At 31.9% G+C, this 19,253-nt stretch overlaps 2 protein-coding genes and 1 long non-coding RNA gene across 20 annotated transcripts in view; 2 read left to right on the plus strand and 1 right to left on the minus strand.

Annotated features, from left to right (window-relative positions):
- LOC126917895 (5-hydroxytryptamine receptor-like) overlaps nt 1-19,253 on the plus strand; it is a 318,089-nt gene that overhangs the window by 79,445 nt on the left and 219,391 nt on the right. For all 13 annotated transcript variants that reach the window (XM_050725350.1, XM_050725373.1, XM_050725326.1 and 10 more), the window contains one exon: nt 3,609-3,688. The gene's annotated coding sequence lies outside the window, so the exon portion shown is untranslated. The remainder of the gene's footprint in view (nt 1-3,608; nt 3,689-19,253) is intronic.
- The window catches only part of LOC126918090 (uncharacterized), a 702,612-nt gene continuing 696,821 nt past the window's right edge, over nt 13,463-19,253 (minus strand). Inside the window, exon 5 of the long non-coding RNA XR_007711218.1 lies at nt 13,463-13,605. This is a non-coding gene — a long non-coding RNA (uncharacterized LOC126918090). The remainder of the gene's footprint in view (nt 13,606-19,253) is intronic.
- Nucleotides 14,027-19,253, plus strand: part of LOC126917565 (protein cycle) — a 366,148-nt gene continuing 360,921 nt past the window's right edge. For 4 of the 6 annotated variants that reach the window (XM_050724557.1, XM_050724635.1, XM_050724626.1 and 1 more), the window contains exon 1: nt 14,027-14,182. In XM_050724557.1, the coding sequence (XP_050580514.1) occupies nt 14,101-14,182 (82 nt within the window). In that variant the 5' untranslated portion in view covers nt 14,027-14,100. The remainder of the gene's footprint in view (nt 14,183-19,253) is intronic. The other 2 variants (XM_050724547.1, XM_050724568.1) reach the window with 1 other exon arrangement.

Here is a 19,253-nt window from a genome sequence, read left to right on the forward strand (position 1 = left end):
TGGATTACTAACCATACAAAAGAATGAAAAGTTATTACATACATATACGTATATATGCACAGTAGAAACGTTAAATTCAATGTACACACTTCGCCAAAGAAGTTTTCTGGAAGAAATGCGGACCTGATTGGTTCATTTTTTGTTTTTGACAGATTCAGCACAATCGTAAAATTAAGCACGCGTATTGATCGAAAATGTCACATGTACAAATAAAACAATATGCACCATATGATGGTGAGTGATAAAGAGTGCCACTCTTGGTCCTGTGCTGTCCCGCCAGACTTCTTTTCATCTCCAAACAGTATGTACTTGTACGAAACATAAATAAAAGACAAAGGTTAAGTTTGGGTTGGATCACTGTCTTACTACTGGGTTATTCATTTAACTCGGAACTCGCGCACGCGAGAACATGAGAATGGCAACAGTGTAATATATATGCTTACTACTACAGTTAAATGTCACTCGCCATCTATGAACTGTTGCTAGAAGTATAATTAGACGAGAACGCAGAGTGGTTTGGTCGTCGTCGAAGGACTCTAAATTTGCCATCACAATCAGGGGAAGACGATCGTTAAAAAAGCGAGCCACGTGTTTTCGTCCGAGAATTTCATATCCTTGCGAGTTTCAATATATTGCATTATGTCTAACATATATATATATATATATATATCTAATATTGTCGCTTATGGCAGTATAAACACTAATTGTAAATATTCTTGTTCAAATAGAATCGTTTCATAACATTTGTATAACCTTAAATCTGAACGAAAACGATCGACAAATTTGAAGCATCTCGTAAAGAATAAGCGAAGAAAAGAAGCAGCATTGTATCTTAATTTGAAAATTGGAAATAAGAAGAGAGAAATCTTAAACCTCGATGAATTTTAATCCTTTGTAAATGAAATCGAATTCTTGAGAAAGAAATGACAATTACTTTATTTACATTTGTTCTAATTAAGAGACATTAATAGATTGTAAATATTTATGCAGTTGTGACAGGTGTGAGTATGCAAAAATGTATATACAAAGATATACATAAATGCAAAATTGTATAAAAATCAAAAATAAAATACTTAGGTACACATTATTAAATTTAGGAATTATATTTTCATTCAAGTTGAAATTCTTTATCCGTATTTATAAAAATATAAATTTGTATAAACATCTACAGTCTAAATATTAGTTTCTATCATCTGCATACATCAATGTATTAATTTATGTTTGTAATAATATATTCATTATGCTTCGAATTACAATATTTTCTAGAACAATTATTTGTACGTTTACTGAAAGGAATAATTATGAAAAGAAATTCATTCTTTCTAAATCATACTGAAGACTCTAATTAAAAAAGTGATAAATTTTCTTCCAGAATGAAATGTTTGCTGGAACTTGTATTTCGTTGTATTTGCCGTATAAAGCATCACTTAACCGCCATTAATTTTACACAAAACTTTTTGAACACTCCAAAATTGATTACGTTCGAAGCTTTCAAATACAACTTTAAAAAATTCGTTATTGAATATAACGAAGTTTCTCTAAAATGTGATCGTAAATCTGCGCAGATGATAAATTAAATATAGATGATACATAGTAAAAATTTACTAAACATACTATTAAATATTTCTTAATTTCAAAATTTCAAATTTATTAAATTTCCCAGTAGACAATATAAAATATCATTTCCACAAAAATATATTTTCTAATTTTTCAAGAATTTCTTTACGAACATTCCGAGTAACTCAATATATTTTTAAAATTGAATATGTTTTTGAAGTTCAAGCTTAATAATTTTGTAAGCTGGGTTTTTAAATAAGATTATAAAACTCATACAATACTGAAAAAAAAACAGTATGATTGTTGGAAGTATAAAAAGTTAAGAGGGATCATTCCTCCCGCGAAAGAATGAGGATAGTAATTTTACATGCAACATTTCTCAGATGCTTTCAATTTACCACGTTGTATGTATGTCTAAAGTTTTAATATATCAAAGAACATGCTTGACTCGAGCACGTAATGTCATTTCGAATGCACGTAAACCGCATATAGGACAATTATCTCGCGATTTTCAAGGATTCCAAGTAATCGGTACTGCGATGATATAATGCGCTGATAGAACCGTGTTTTTTTAAGGGTGAAGTCATTCCGAAAGTATTAGATTAATTGAAAAATTAAATGGAATTTTCAATGGAAAATTAAGTAACCTTAGAATTTTACAGAAAATAAAGTGTTTAAAGGTTTTGCATTTTGTCTTAATTCTTTCGCACTTCAATTAATTATTAAATAACTAAAAAATAAATGTATTTATCCTTGATAAAATTAATTGTAAATATCAGTGCATGTTTTCTTTACAAAATATTTTTCTTATAAATTAAAAAGTATTCAGTTTTAAAAGAGTTAATATATATTAACTTTGCAATTGAAGAAGTTTCAATATTTCTTGTGTTTCTCTACTATTGTGTGTGTAAAAGATTGTAATCTTCTCCTGTAATTGAATGAGAAACTTTTGATTTGTATCTCCATATTGTTACAATATTTAAATAAAGTTTATACGTATATAGGATGTCTCCGAAATCATCACACAAGCGGTCAGATGGTGATCACAAATGGCAAAATAAAACGAAAAGAAAGAATAACATTTTTTCATTTGAGGCTTCATTTTCGAAAAACATAAGTTTGAAAATAAATATCAGGTATTGTCTGGGAGTTTCACATTATGAAACTTCTGTTTCTGGTCGCGTCTGTGTTATATATGGATAATGTCACGATTTGCTTCCTGCTTAATAATATGATTCTTAACAACTACTAATACAAAAAAGTGCAAAATAAAGAAAAGTAATAATCGATATTGCGGAGATAAGACAACAACGATAACAGGAAGAAAATCGTGACATTGTCCATATATAACACAGACGCGACCAGAAACAGAAGTTTCATAATGTGAAACTCCCAGTTAATACACGAATACCTGATGAGTTTTCGCACGCATCTTTCTCCAAAAACGAAGCCTTAAATTGGAAAAATGTTATTCTTTTTTTTCGATTTATTTTTGCATGTAGAATCACCACTTGGCCGTTTGTATTATGATTTTCGAAACACCCTATATATTATATCGTATTAGTACATTGCGTGACTTCTATTGATAAAATGATAGAAACACTTTTTTAAATTTAGCCTCTAAAGGAAGCTACGAACGAAACTAAAGAATTATGTGGTTTTATATCATCGTTTTACATTCGCGTTTACCTTTATTTTTCTTTATATTCTGATAATTTTGAAGTTTAAAATTAAAGTGAAGATAAAGTTATGTATCGTTTATTAGTCGGGATTAATTTCCAATATTCAATCGCTGATCTAATAAAAATCATAAAAATTATCATGTTATGTGCCATGTCATAACATGAATACCAACAGCGCCATTTATTATTTGCATGTAAATACATACATTTCATTGCTTTATTAAAATATATTGTATGCTTTCCTTGTAACATAAAATTTGTTTCAATCGAATGAACAATTTTGTAATAACTATTATAGAAATAACTTCACTTTTGATATCGTCGATGTAATGTAATATCTCAATTAAGGTTTTAATAACATTTGCACAGAATCCTGATGAATGAGCCTTTGTGGAAGCTATGAAGCATTAGACACACCCCACTGGCGAAGGCACACCCCTACGTTTAAGGTAAGTTCTTAAAAGAGGGTAATACTCAGCCAGCAGCCATTTCTGCACGAATATTTGTCCTAGAAAGTACAGAATGTATAAAGAGAGAAATTCGGAATTTCGGAACGTAAATATCATAGAGAGTGAACGGTAGAGCTATGCCATTATCGTAGATCCATAAATCGACCTTATTTGAATAACCGAATTTCTGCGAGTAATATATGTTCCGTTATATTTATCAAGTATGTTTTTCTATCAATTATTTTTATATCAATTATAAGGAAGAAAAGAGTTCTTATATAGTGATAAAAAATTTACACTCAGTAGCAGATCAGAAAGTGATAACTGACGAACTAGAAGAACGCGAACATAAAACATTTGCATTTGCTTATAATATAAGGCACAGGATTATTTACTTACTACTCTTCTTTGTCGATTTAGATCCATTCCTAAACGATACAAAAATCTTTACAATAAACTCATCCTACAAAATTTATAAGACAAAAAAGCGATGATACAGCTACCCAGAAAAAAAGAATTAAAGATTTGCCAACGCTTTGGGCATACTCACAATTACTGTCACAGAATCTTCAGATATATGAAATGTACAAAGAATCACCTCACTTCAGATAGCAAGAGAACAAAACAGCGACGATGATATCAAACGTACTAATTCGCAGGGCGATCGTCCATCCAATTGCAAAGGATGCAGAATATATAAAAAAAAGTCTGACTATGCAAATACCAACCAAACTTCGATATAGAATATAGAATGATTAGAATATTCCAATTGGAGAGGACTGTTATATGCAGATACTGCTGGACAAATAAGACGGTAAAATAAGACGGTAAAACAAGAATAAACATTTTCAATCAAGAATTAATCCTGAACAAAGTAATAGTAAAATGACTAATATGATGCAAATATTAATGGAATTATAAAATATTGTAAGCTAATAAACAAAATACATTTATTATCAATTACATTTAATCATCTGTTAGAAAAATTATAATTGTCTCTTTCATATAATATGACGTTCTAGAATGCTAAAGGCCTTTGCCAAAACAATATCGAAATTCAGACATATATAAACACTGCAAATGTTGATATATTTTTAATATTAGAAACTCATTTTACGTCACATAGTTTCTATAAAATATAAGGCACTTTACGTAATTAATATTACATAATGAATATTATAATGTTCAATATATTTCTCCGAATGGCAATGCTCGTGCAGACACAGCGATAATTATAAAAACTACCATTAAACACCATATATCAGCACCGGTGAATGAGGAATACCTACAGGGCACAAGCATCGTTGCAGAAGGCTGGTTCGGTCCACCAACTGTTCCCGCAGTTTACAAACCTTCTAGGTACAAGTTGATTACAGAAATGTACAAACGATTTTGTCATCAACTCGGCCACAGTTTCATAGAGTTTCTAGAAGTTACAATTCCACAATGCATTCAATTAAACAAAGCAGTAAACGAATTATACTTATTGGTTTACAGCACTGATGAACCGGCTTAATATAATAAAAGATATACTGAGAAACAAGATTACTGTCGAATCATGTTTAGACTTCACATTTCCGACTTCTTCGTAGCAACTGCAGCAATTAACACCCCCTGCGCTAACAGAAAGGCCGCCTGGACGTCACAACGTCAAAACGGATTAAAATAAGTTTGGTGATATCATTGATGACTTTATTCAATTAAATATCCCATTAAAAGCAGAGAAAAATATAGAGTAGTTTAATATTGTGCAACTGTATGGAGAGTCACATAAAAAATAAACAAAAAGACCAATAGCTATTATCCATACCATTGTCCAGAAATTATAGAAATACTAAATCATAACAGATTACTTAGAAAACATTGGTAGCATACTTAACATCCGTACGACGAAATGCTATTAAATAGAGCTACTAGGAAACTAAAATATTTATTACAGGAAAGAAAGGAAGCACTTCGTAAAAGAATTGGAGAACTTGACACTTGAACTTGTTTGAAGACACAGATTACTCACTTTGATGCGTCGCTAGAAAAATAAAACAACCAACAAAATCAATTCCATCGATTAGAACGGCATGGAGAATGGGCAAGCGTGGATAAAGAAAAAGCAGTAACATTTGTCAAATACTTTGAAAAGACTTTCCACCCGATTAACGGCGGAGACGAACATCCACAAACGAACAATTGCAATAGAAATTGGAAATACCATTTCAACTTTTATCTCCTATCAAGTAGTACACTATTGCAGAAGCAAAATCCGGTAATCCGCAAATTGTTAAACTTCAAGAAAGCTCCTGATTTTGAAACTCTAAAGGAACTTCTAAAGAAAGCCATTACTCTTCTAACCCCCACCTACAATGCGATACTGGGAGTTAGTTACATACTTTACCCATAATTACTACATAATTAGTCTATTACTTGGAAAATAGCCCAGATTATATTAGTTCCAAAATTAGGTGAACCTACGGAAAACGTTTAATCTTACCGACTAATAAGCTCGCTATCAATCGCTTGGTACAAACCGCTTCTGAATACTGAAACACCAATTCGCCTTTAGGCATAAACACGTCACTATCGAACAAATTTATAGATTTTTTATTAAAGACAAATTTTTTATTAAAAAAATCTTAGAAAATCTAAACTATAAAAAGTAGCTGCTGTTTAGCTGCTTTCCTCGACATTTTCCAACCTTTTGAAAAAGTATGGCATATATGACTATTGTTTCAAATTAGAGATCAACTATTCCATCCGTATTACCTCCTTTTTAAATCTTATTTTTTCGATAGACTTTTTGAAGTAAAATTTTGGAAAACTACCTTCGACCTAGATCTAATACGCTCTGGTGTTCCACAAGGAAGCGTACTGGGCACAGTACCTCTACACTTTCCTTGCCGCCGACATATTGAAAGAGCAATACAGTAATTGTAACATATTTCGACACGTATCAATCTTAGCCCCGGGCATAGCCTAATCTAGACGTAGAAATCTCGGAGAAATTGTAATCGCGTCTCAATGAAATCGCAGCTTTGTTGAGAATATGAAAAATAGAAGCAAATACCAGCAAGTCGGTAAATACATATTACTTTTACAACTTTTACAACTAAAACTTTTAAAACCCAAACTAGTCTGGCAACCAGTTTAAACAGCTTGGCAATACCGCAACAAGATATAATTAATATGTATATGAAAAATGACGCAAAAATTTACGGGGTCTTATTGGCAAAAAATCATAACTCGACATTACAAACAAATTATTACAATACGAAACGATTTTGAAATCAACTTTGACATATGCCTGCCCTACATGGGGAATGACACAGTACCCAAATTTAAAGATTATTAGAAGATGGTAGAACAAAATACTACGAAGAATCTTATAAACTGGTATACTGAACACACAAATCGATAAAAACACTGGAACATTACATGTTAAATAAGAAATAGCACGCATTAGCAAACACTATCACGAAAGTCCCGTAGCCTGTACAAACTGCCTGGCAACGAACTTGACATGTCTTTCTAATGAAGAATACAGAGATTGTTATTAAATATAGGTTTGGGGTTGATATTTAATAGATTCGCACAGATTAAATTTTACTTTCTATATTTCACCACCTCGTACAAAACGTCTGAACACACCGGATACACTTAAGTAATTAACACGTGGTCGACTACTACGACAAAAGAGCTTCGTCAGAAGTCGTACCAACTTAGCTTGTAGGAACTAGCGATCATACCAACTTAACGTTCCTCAACAGAGATCACTTCTTATTGTAGTACAAGACATTTAATTGCATTTGCTTTCATGTAAGAAACGAAGGCGACAAAGTTATTTATGTAACTGGAACAGAAACTTGCATACTACTCAAGCAGGGTTGATTTATGGATTAGTCGTAAGTATCATCTGGAAACAGAATGACCCAGATTGCTCTAACGAAACGTTGTATCTCTTTCGCCATAGTGGTTTATACTGTTACTACATTTATGTACTTAATCTTCTATGAAAAAATTCTATATTTGATTTAATACAAATTTGGAATATAACTATTGTCGTACTTATTCAAGTAAATTATATATTTTTCTAACAAAGCAGAAATAGTATTGCTTAACAAATTATTGGATAGATTGAAACATCCGTAGCTAAGTGTAAGAAAAATGAAAAGATAAGAATTTAAATGAATCTGACTAATTGACTAATCCGAGTTATACTGTTTTTTTTACTTATTATTTAACTTCCAGCTTGTTGATACTTACCTTGTTCAATATTTTCTTGTTAGATTAAATATTTTTAAAGCAACGAGCTATGGTAAAAATATCGTAATAAAAATAAGAAGAGAAAATCTTGTTATTGTATCAGCTTCTGAGTTATAGGAATTGGAGAGTTAAATATTCTATCTATACTGATACAACGCTGATACTGTGATTGTAGTATGTTGATGTTTATTTTGTTTCTATCAATCGTTTACTGTTAATCAAGGAAGTCTGAGTATGGAAAATGAAGATTTAAACATTCTGTCTATTACGATTTGTTTTCTAATCATCCGCGTAATATCTATGCGTTAATTAAAATTCATAACGTAATCAATTCCTAAGCCGATAGTTTTAATCCAAGTTCACACCAGTTTCGTGTTAGTATAAATTGTATAGTACAAATCCCCAAACTCTGTATATGCCGACTTTGCGTTATCTAAAGAACGTTCTGTTATATACAAGTACAAGCGAGTACCACGCAGCATGATTTTAATTAAATTATCCGATGCGAAATAAGTTCCCATTATTTTGGGGAATTTTGCCTCGGAAAACTGCTTCATTCACGAACAAATGATGCCGTTCGTTACGAAAATGGCTTGTTATTGCCGTCACGTATTTTTAGTCGAGTATGGAAAATAGCTTTTTGATGGCGAAACGCACGCAGGCGATCCATTTTAATCAGACTTAATTCAAATGGTTCCGCTCCGACACACAATGCGACGAATGAACCATCGAGTTGTGTCGTATCCCTCTTACAATAGAAGAGTAAAATTAAGCAGTTGATTTGCCAATGGTTGATATATACTTAATACCGTCGAACCGGAAAAAATAAGGAATTTTATGCTGGGTATTTTATTTCGGAAGACATCTTAAAACAGTTTACATGAAATATTCTCTTCTTCTATTGAATTATGCTTTGTGTCTTTAATTTATACTTTTAGAATGTTTATGGCTTTGTATTACTGAATTGGATACCCCAACATGATATAATTGGCAAGGGAGCAATTCTACGTGAAAAAACAAGATCTATATTTTTGACAGCCTCGGCTCAATTTTTCACATAGAATTACTCTCTTGCCAATTGTACTATAATCATAGGAACACCCTGTGTGTGAATTATTGTAAATTTTATATAAACTGAAACTGCAAATGAAAAACGATGGGCCGTGCTTTCGTACATTGAAGCATTGGAAGCATTCGGAAAAAATTTCATTGGTTTGATGCATAAGAAGAATTACTTGTGTATCTATATGCATTAAGACATTTCATTTTTGGAAGTCGGAAACATATGGAATCCTTCGATATTGAGACAAATTGGCAATATTCTTAATCTCTACTTCAAATAAATGAAATTTAATATCAGGAAAGTGATTATTTTATTATCCAAAGCTTTCATTATACAATTCCATTATTTTTGTCTACATATTAGATAAGTATGGAAGAATATTTTATAATCTAAACTAAAATACATGTTAGGTTTCCAGAGAATCATCGAATATTATACTTTTCAATTGTATACATATAGCGTTCTTAGAATTTGTTTAAATGTTAGGAGATATTAAATTTAGTAATGTTTTTTATACAGCTTATGATATTATTATATTTTACATTTTCCACTCATTTTCAATTTATTTTTTATATAAAAAATTTAACGAACTTCAAAATACTCTACGTTACTAATAACAATCTATTTGTTTTTCATTTGGACTTTGTTGATGTTGTAATTGGCTGTACTCTTTGTTAGTGGGTTTATTAATGGTCTGTTTATTATTCTTTGCGTGAGGTCTTTGATGTAGCTAAGTGAGATCTGTTACAGAGTTGCAATCTTTTGAAATGTTTAGAATTATTCTTAGAAATCTCTTTCATATCTTCCAAATATTTTACGAATGTATTCACGTCGTGCACTTGCACATGTTTTATACATTTAAACGGATTTTGTGTCTTGTTGACAGTGAGCTTCCTTTACCTATTAGTAGAAAAGGAACTCTGATTGTTCCAATGGATTTTCGTACAAGTCTAATTTTGAGAATAACGATTAGATAATTTATTTGTTTTTTTCATTCTATTGTTTCTTGTCGAAATATTAATTTAGTATGTGGATGCTTGCTTTTGCTATCGAATAAGTTGGTTGTTAATTTTGAGGTAAGTTACAACTTGGAAAAGATGGTGTAAATTGCCAGTTGGTCCTTTTGGCTGTCGGGAGAATGTGCATAATGCAGTGTCGTGGGAATATGTACATGAGTGTACTTTCTCACTTAATGGGATGTCGTTAAATATAAATGTTGAATAGAGTACGATCTACAATGGACCCCCAGGGGACTTCCGCTTGAATAGGTTTTTGGGAGTCTCACATGCAACCGAGATATATATGGTATATCAAGTAGTTTGCATGGTCTTGCAAGTAGTTTGGTATTATTTTGATTAGATCAGGTGTTAATTTGTATTACCTCAATTATAAGTCTAGTGTGCCATATATTGTCAAAGATTTTTTAAATATCCAGTAGAGCCAGGACTGTTGATCTATTTTTATTCAATTCAACAATGATGTATTCTGTTACTCTAAGAATTTCCTGAATCTTTGAATGCCCTGATTTGAAAGCGTATTGTTCCTGTTATTACATTTTGTTACCTAATATGGTTATTGAGTCGCAAGAGTATTAAATTTTTAAAGATTTTGCGGAGTGTTTAGTAAGCCGATAGATCTGTAATCTACTGGATTATTTTTGCTTTTCTTTCGTTTGGATATGGAAATCGCTTCTACTATTTTCTAGGATTTACGGAAGTAGGATAATGAATAGACTTGTTTGGAGATGTATCACAATGTAGTTGAAGTATAGTATAGTTTTTCTGGGAGGTTTTTGATCTATAGTGTTGAGATTTAGGATTTTGTTGTTCTTTCAATACTTTAATAATGTGAATTCTTGTAGGTGAGTACGTTTTGCTATTGTTTAGCTGAACAACGTTCGTATTAGGTAACGAAGTTTTCCAAGAGTGAAACAATGTGGTTTATGGAGTTGTATAATATAGAAGGTTTCTACGAGGAAACCTTATCCTTGTTTGAGAAGATAGTTTCTGCCCAGGTTTCGGGAGGGAAAATAGACGCGAATTTAGACTATAAGGTCTTCTATATCTTCCAGACGGACTTCTAAGTGATATTAATATTTGGGTTTTTCTTGCCATTGTATAATATATACTTGTTTTGAGCGGAGAATCTGATTTCTTACTTGAGTGGTAAAGTTATTTCTTAGTTTGTGTTCTGTGAGTCGAGTCTTTTGTATTTGTTTTATGTCTGTTTCTATTTTATACAAGTTGCAGGGACGAGTTTTCAACGTTTGGGAATAAACTTTAAACTTGGTTATATGTCCGGTGAATGGTCTTTTATAATCTGTTAATTCCTTTGTCTGTGTGCCACGTGGAGGAAAGATCTGAGTTCATGGACCGATAGAAGCAGAGTTTCTCAGTTTGTGCATGTTATAATTTTATAGATAAAATGTGTTTGTTGTTTGTGGAGATGAGGATGATTAATAAGTGATTGGAGGGTCGGTCGCGAGTGATTTTACACTCTGTTTGCATTAATAGGTTCGCGAGGAACATGTTTACTTAAGTCTATGGTAGTTGTTAGTGTTGGTGCGGTTACGAAGTTTGTTCCCGTTTGTATTAAAGATGAAGTTGTTTCATATCTCATATTTTGTGCTGAGGTTTCCTGCTATGAGGAAGTTATAAGTGGATACGAAGTCGAGAGTTTCAAGTGTTAATTTCAGTATAGGGGATAAACATGCTGCGATAGTTAGGACTGTTTTGATGTTCATTCTAGTGAATACTGTTTCTATTTCTACTGTCAGGTTGTACAATGTCTACGGTTTTGAAATATTTGCGTACAAAGGTGCCTATATCTCTGCTATATCCCGTGGATCTGTCTTTCCATATTGTGTTATTGTTATATTATAAGATTATTATTATTTCTATCTTGCACGTTTCTAGAGAGAGAGTCGGGGCTCAAAGATTTTTGGTTCTAGACGGATGGCGTTTGAAAGTTATCGGCGTTCTTCTGAATGCGGCAACAGACCAGAACACTGGCCACAGTTTGCCGGGTGATTTTCTTTGTAACTGTAGCAAGTTGATAGGAATATCAAGTTTCCTAGTGCATTCGTGGGTGAATCTTCCAGCGCAATTTCACGCAATTCGAGTGCTTGTTGCAATTGGTCAAAGTGTGTTCGTGCGCTTAACAATGAAAGCACAGCATGTAAAAGTTTTTAGAGTCATAGCTTTTCCAATAAGCTCATGAACGAACTAAGATTCCAGAATATCTGTTTCTAACTTCTTGGGTTACTGTTCCAGCTAAGACTGTAGTTTTACATGCAGTTTCTTTTCCAGACGTTAAGGATCGAGGTTCTGAAATCTTAATGCAGGTAGCATACCCTTGTGCTTAATTTTGAGCAAGCCCTTTACCACTAGGGTTACTGCTTTTTTGGTTTCTAGTGAATAGGTGTGAAATCGAATACCATTTGAAATGCAAAGTTTTTTGAACTTTCTATGTTGGTGAGTGTCGAGAATTGTGATCTGATTTCCCAGAAATATTATTTGTAACCCAAAACCATATGAGTTTCGAAAACTTTTAATTAGTGCTGTGTAGCTTTATTTACATGTGAGTGAACATAGATGAGGAGGGGAACGGTTGAGTGATTCTGATCTGAGTTTGTGTTAGAGATTGTGCCGGTGCTGGGATTGTTTTGGGAAGATGTGTTTGTCTGTATATCGAAACAACTACCAAGAGTCGGAATGGATTTGATGTGAAAGTGTTACAGGAGTGCTCTAGCCCTATACTCACAGGCTTCGAAGTAGATGGCTGAATGATGGTTCTTCTTGATGAGTTGCTCGGTAATGTGCAGTGCTTCCCGATTTTTATCCTGTGAAGTTCCCTATCTTGTTTTAGTTGTTCTTAGCTTGTTCTGGATTTTCCACGAGGGACGCGTTGAAAGTGTGGATCGAAGGTAATATCTCCACATCCTGTTCTCATTGGGTTCCAGAAGTTTTGCAATCTTCCATTCGTGGTATGATTTCGCTAACGCTAGATGTGTATCGAGTATCCACTACTAAATTCTCGCTAATGATGCCCGTGTTATCGTCTTCTACTACCGAATGAGAGGAGTCGATAGATCTTTATACGATCCTTGGTGGTTTTTAATAACGATAATAGATAATTAGCGCCTATGAATGCATGCGGAGTTGATTTTGAATCAAAGATAAAACGTTCAAGGCTAAAAGATTCCAAGGAAAGCGGCGACGCAACGGCAATTCGTGACTTTATTAACGGCATGCTTAGCATGAACATGAGATTCCGAGACTATCATCGCAGATGTTAGACGACTGCCAAGAAATCTCATTTTATAAATTTGATTTGATTGTTACGCCTCGACACTATTCATTTTTACATACAATGATCCCAACTTTACAAAACATTCCGTATCTACCAGGTCTGTAAGTATGAAACCGGAATTTGTCTATAGATAGCCCTAGCTGATAATGTAGTTATCACTAAACTACGTCATTGATGCCAAAAGTCTTTGTTGACATCTCACAAACATTTTCGACTCAGAACAATACAAGTTTCATACAACAGCATAGTTTGTAATAGCGTTGAACATGTCGAATTTTGTGCCTGGAAACTAGGATTTGCGGACAGCATTGATTTTCTGTTACCATTTGAAGAAAACTGCTGCAGAATCGCATCGAATGCTTGTCGAAGCTTACGGTGAGCATGCTCTTGGTAAATCACAGTGCTTTGAGTGGTTTAAAAAATTCAGAAGTGGCAATTTTGACGTGAGGAACGAAAAACGTGGATCAGAAGGGTGTGATCTATTATGAGCTGTTAAAACCTGGCGGAAACGTTAATACTGAGCGCTACCGACAACAAATGATCGATTTGAATCAAGCTTTGCGTGAAAAACGACCAGAATATCAAAAAAGGCAACACAAAGTAATTTTGTTTCATGATAATGCACCATCACATACAGCAAAACCGATCAAAGAAACGATCGAAGCGTTCAGTTGGGAAATACTTTCGCATGCAGCTTGCTCACCAGACTTGGCTCCGTCCGATTACTATTTATTTGCATCGATGGGACACGCACTTTCTGACCAGCATTCCACTTCTTACGAAAATGTACGAAAATGGCTCGATGACTGGTTTGCCTCAAAAGAGCGACAGTTTTTTTGGCGTGGCATCCACCAATTGCCAGACAGGTGGGAAAAATGTATAGAAAGCGATGGGCAATACTTCGAATAAAATATTTTTAATCATTTTCATACAATAAACGTGTATTTTCTATACAAAAATTCCGGTTTCATATGTACATACCTATTCGCGCTCAACACAAAATCATTCTACGATATTTTACATGAAATGCTGTCTGTTTAGTTCTCTATACCACCAATTCAAGAAAACATTCCAGAATACTCACCATAAAATCTCGTATTCTATCTGTCTCTTATACAATTATTTAGCTAAAATATCCTATAGCTCTGCATACAAGGTCCTATATTGATTTGTTTATTCTGTTATACTTTACAAAGGATCTAATATTCCGTGTACAGCGGTCCCATCATTTACGTGGCACTTCTTTCACCTGGTAAATTATAATTTTTATGCATGATCTTAAATGCTGTATGAGATAAGGATAAAAGTACATTACGTTATGTATATTCGTTATATGTGTACGTACTTTTCTCTTTTGCACTGACAGACTTAATTTACGCGATTTTTATTCGCGTAAAATGAGGGACAGGTGTACTTTTGAATATGAATTATTTAAAATATAAATTCCATAATCTTATCATATTGTATAGACATAATCCTATCATCGTATTCATTTTTCTGTACATTGTTTCTTATTTTCATGCGACAAATTTTTTAAAAAATAGAGTACTCTCTCGGTATGACGGTTCAAGAAATTTGATCGAATACATAGCTCGACATATCCTTCCGAATATCATAACATTCTCTGGGAAATGCAAAATTTTACGACAACTCTCTTGCAGAACTAGGAAAACTGTACCTATTCCATTGGAACTGACAACCTCTTTTCATAGGTTGTCGTTGTCTTTAAACGAGCTTGGCATATAAATGCGACGTTGCTTCCTCTGCAGTACTCCTACACTGACAGGAAAGCTTCTACGATAAAAATGTAAGCACATAGGTATCGACGGACGGGGCACGTTTATGCGATTCGACCATGCCAATCGTTCCGTTCGTGACTGGTTTTCTCTCATTTTTTTTCTTCTGCAACTTGTATATAAACATCTAGATTCTTTAACTCTGCTACAACTTCGTCTTTTCCTATTTTACTCAAAAATGTAGTTTTTTTTTTTATTGTAAATAAAGTTTACGAGAGCGAAATAAAATAAAGAAAATAGAGTTTATTTAATTACATAGATTCTTGTTCATGAAATTTAAGAGTGAGTAGTCTTGAATTTAAGATAATTTGGAATTTTTGCAAAAACTTTATTTCTATATTTACGCTATTTTGTATTTGTATAAATACAGTCGAAGAAATTAACTAGGAGAGATATTTTTCCCCTACTGGATATTATAACGAGTATTCTACATATAATAGCTTGGGTTAGGTTTGGATTAGGCAATCTAATTTTAAGTCATGATGAATTGATTATATTTTAACGTCGATAATAAACAATAATTAAAATTAATGATAAAAAATTAAGAATCAATAATAATAGAGAATTAATAATATTCTTCCCTTTATAGGTTTCGAGATATTTACGCATTTCCAGATATGTGGGACACGCTGTATATAACACAATAAAATTAAATTCTTTTTAATATTTATGCAATGTTTATCAGACAACGTTACTTTATGACGGGCAGCTTAAATAAAAATAAATAAAAAAACTTCTGGAAAAGTTATTACGGAGAACAAATAAATTAAAGATGCCTTTGATGGGAAAAAATTATATATATTTTGTAATAAAATTAAAAATTTTTTTTTAATAGCAAAAGAAATTTATAATATTCTTTTATGTTAATATGTAAGACAGAAGTTTGTAATAAACGGTCGAACGAGGCAAACAATGACTATTATTGCCCCTTTAATAGATTTTTGAAGGTTTATAGCAAATTACGAAATCCGGGGAACGTTTAAAGCAAACGAAAATCTCGCTATTACGGCACAGAAACTGAAAATTTACAAGCAGATTTGCGCAATTCCTTTCAACGCGAATATAAAAGCAGTCACGTCGCGTGAAATAGATGGACAAAAGAAATAAAATATTGCCGCACATTTTCTCACGTTTTACGTGGTAAAGGAATAACATTTTAACAAAGAGGAAAAAACTAACAATTTTGTTAGGATCAGTGAAAATTAAATATACCAAGTAAATGACATAAACGATATATTTTTTTTTGTTTAACATACATATATCACAAACTCTAACGAGACACGATCAAAGTTCCCTTGTATAATGAATTATCAACAATTAATGCTAATGAATATACAAGTTACAAATTGTAACGACAAACAATTTTCACAATTTCACAAGTTACAATTTAAATCACTAATATAGCTTATTCAATTTTTTGTAATTTTTGTAATTCTAATTGTAATTTTAAAAACCATTATAGAACATACAAAAGTCGCTCATTATCTTTTAAAAGAGAAAAGAGTTTATAAATTGCGCAAAGTTAAATTAACAATAGGACAGATTATCCTACAATAGAATAAATATTGTTTTATAGAGAATAATTATATTCTTTGTAACATTCTTTCGCGTCACTCATATTTTTAGTGTTTTTCAAGGTTATTTGAGTATTTTGAATTAAACTGGACAACTGGACACATAGTATATATATAATATAATACAATATAATTGTCTAGTTTAACTCGAAATACTCAAATAACGCTCAAAGATGCTAGAAACACAAAAATTTTAAGTGACACGAGAAAATGTTTTATACAAAAATTATATGACATCGAGAGTGGTACGCAATATTTTTGTCTGTTTGACTTTGCGATGATATTTAAACATTCTGTGATGATCATATCGAAATTTAAATAATACAAGGAATCATTCACGGAAATATGTATTTCAGTTGTGTGAATATATGTATTGAAGTGGATGGACATCATTTCGAATACCTGTTAAGGTCAATTTTCCTTCATTAATCTCTTTATCATGATTATTTTATTATTCGCAGTTATTACCAAACGTTTCTGAATTTTTCGTACTTAAGATCATGTATGAAGGTCATGATAATGTAAGTCATTGGCTGGGTCTTACTCAGCTATAATGCAACGATATAAAAATATAATCTCTTTTGAAAAAAAAACATCGATGATCTTGAAATCTTGAAAAATACTATTTTAGATACATTTTGTATTTACTATTATATTTATCCTTCCAATATCAAATAATGTTCTTCTCTGACATTTTCTTATCATCAATGATAAGTGAGATACAGAGAGTATTCAAGTTAGGTGGGACAGCCTGTATATATAAATTGCACAAAATTTATATATATATATACAATAATATATATAATAATTATATATAAAATTATATATATAAATTTATATATATATTTATATATATAATAATATATATAAATATATGTAATATATTAATATTATATATACATATGTAGGATAGTGTGACATCAAGGAAGAACGTGGCGTGAGGGGTGATTGTTTATTAGCGTTGTCAAGACATGTTAACGTTGTCAAAGGATGTTGTGAGCGTTACCAAGGGATGTTAGAGAAAAAGTGAGCGTGGAAAACGTTGTAACGAGAATTGAGAGAGTCAGAGTTGAATTTATCGTTGTCGAGTGTAGATCCTTGTGTTGTAGTGTCGTAGAAGTAGTGAATAACGAATATGTGAAACGGGATATTATATTCGATTTCGAGTGAGTGCAAACGATTTTGTATTAATCATACTGTTACCTACAAACTAATAATATAACATTCCTACATATATATTATTATATATATATATAATTCATATTATATATATAAAATTTATATATAATAATTTTTATATAATAATTTTATATAATAATATTTTATATAATAATTTTATATATAATAATTTATATATAATAATACTAGCTATATGAGGTTATATAAAAATACAATTTTTGAATCAATATAAGATTGACTAAATTTTTTAAAATGCTTTTAATTATATAATAATCTACAGTGGTATATTCCTTTTCTATTTGCATATAAATTTCCATTTGTATTGCTAATAATAATTCATACAAGAAGTTAATCTACGTATAAATAATAGACATATAAAGAAGGATATTTTCAGATATATAACAACGTATTACGATTGCTAGAAATAGTCAGGTCACATAAAATATTTCGTAGAAAGTTACATATACAAACGGCTTATTTCCCCGAAAATTTCAAATTTACGAGGAACCTTGTAAAATATTCTATACAAAGAATATAGAAGAAATGGAAGAGAAAGACTGAGTCTAGGCAAATTTGTTTCCTGCGCGCGATTCGCTCGAAGCGTCGCTTCCATTCACCAGTGAAAATGAATTTCTTTGTGACGCGTAACGCTTTGTTTCCCTGTCGTGAAACGTATGTCATGTACGCAGGAACATTTAATAAAAGCCATCTCCAATGATGGTTTATCGATCAGCGTTTAATCGCGTCGTTCGATAGAAAGAAAAATCAAACGAGACGTCAAGCTGACGAACAATAATAACGCTACGTCGCGTCGTGTCAGCTACGAGAAACTATCTCGTTGTCAAATGTGGACGATAGGGTCATGTAATTTCGCTAGAGGACCACTCTCCGGAAGTGCTTTAGTGCTTTGCCTTTTATAGCCTTGCGCAACCTCATATCCTATGAATCGCTTTTGTTACTGTCGATACGATTGAAATCAATGAGACACGTGAATCTCCCATAAAATTAATTTCCAAATGGAAGAAACAAAAGTGGAAGAATAACAAAATTTGGCATTTTTTGTAAAATTATATATTTTATCGCTTTTGATTTGCGATTAGCGCATAAAATGTATGGATTTAGGTTTTTATGAAAAAAGCGTGTAACTGACAGATTTTGGGCTTTTAACGGAATTATATATTTTATTGTTACTGAGATGAGACAAACGTATAGTAGTTAGATCTTATTTAGATAGGTTTAGATCAGAATTAGTTTTATTAGCTAAATGATGGAGAATGAACAATTAAAATGTTCAAAGTTTTTATAAAATTACATATTTTATCGGTTTTGATTTGTGATAACCATATGTTTGTAATAAGTAATGTGAAAGATACATTGAAATTTCAATT

The sequence above is a fragment of the Bombus affinis genome, chromosome 1 (genome assembly GCF_024516045.1).
Source record: "Bombus affinis isolate iyBomAffi1 chromosome 1, iyBomAffi1.2, whole genome shotgun sequence".
Lineage (NCBI taxonomy): Eukaryota > Metazoa > Arthropoda > Insecta > Hymenoptera > Apidae > Bombus > Bombus affinis.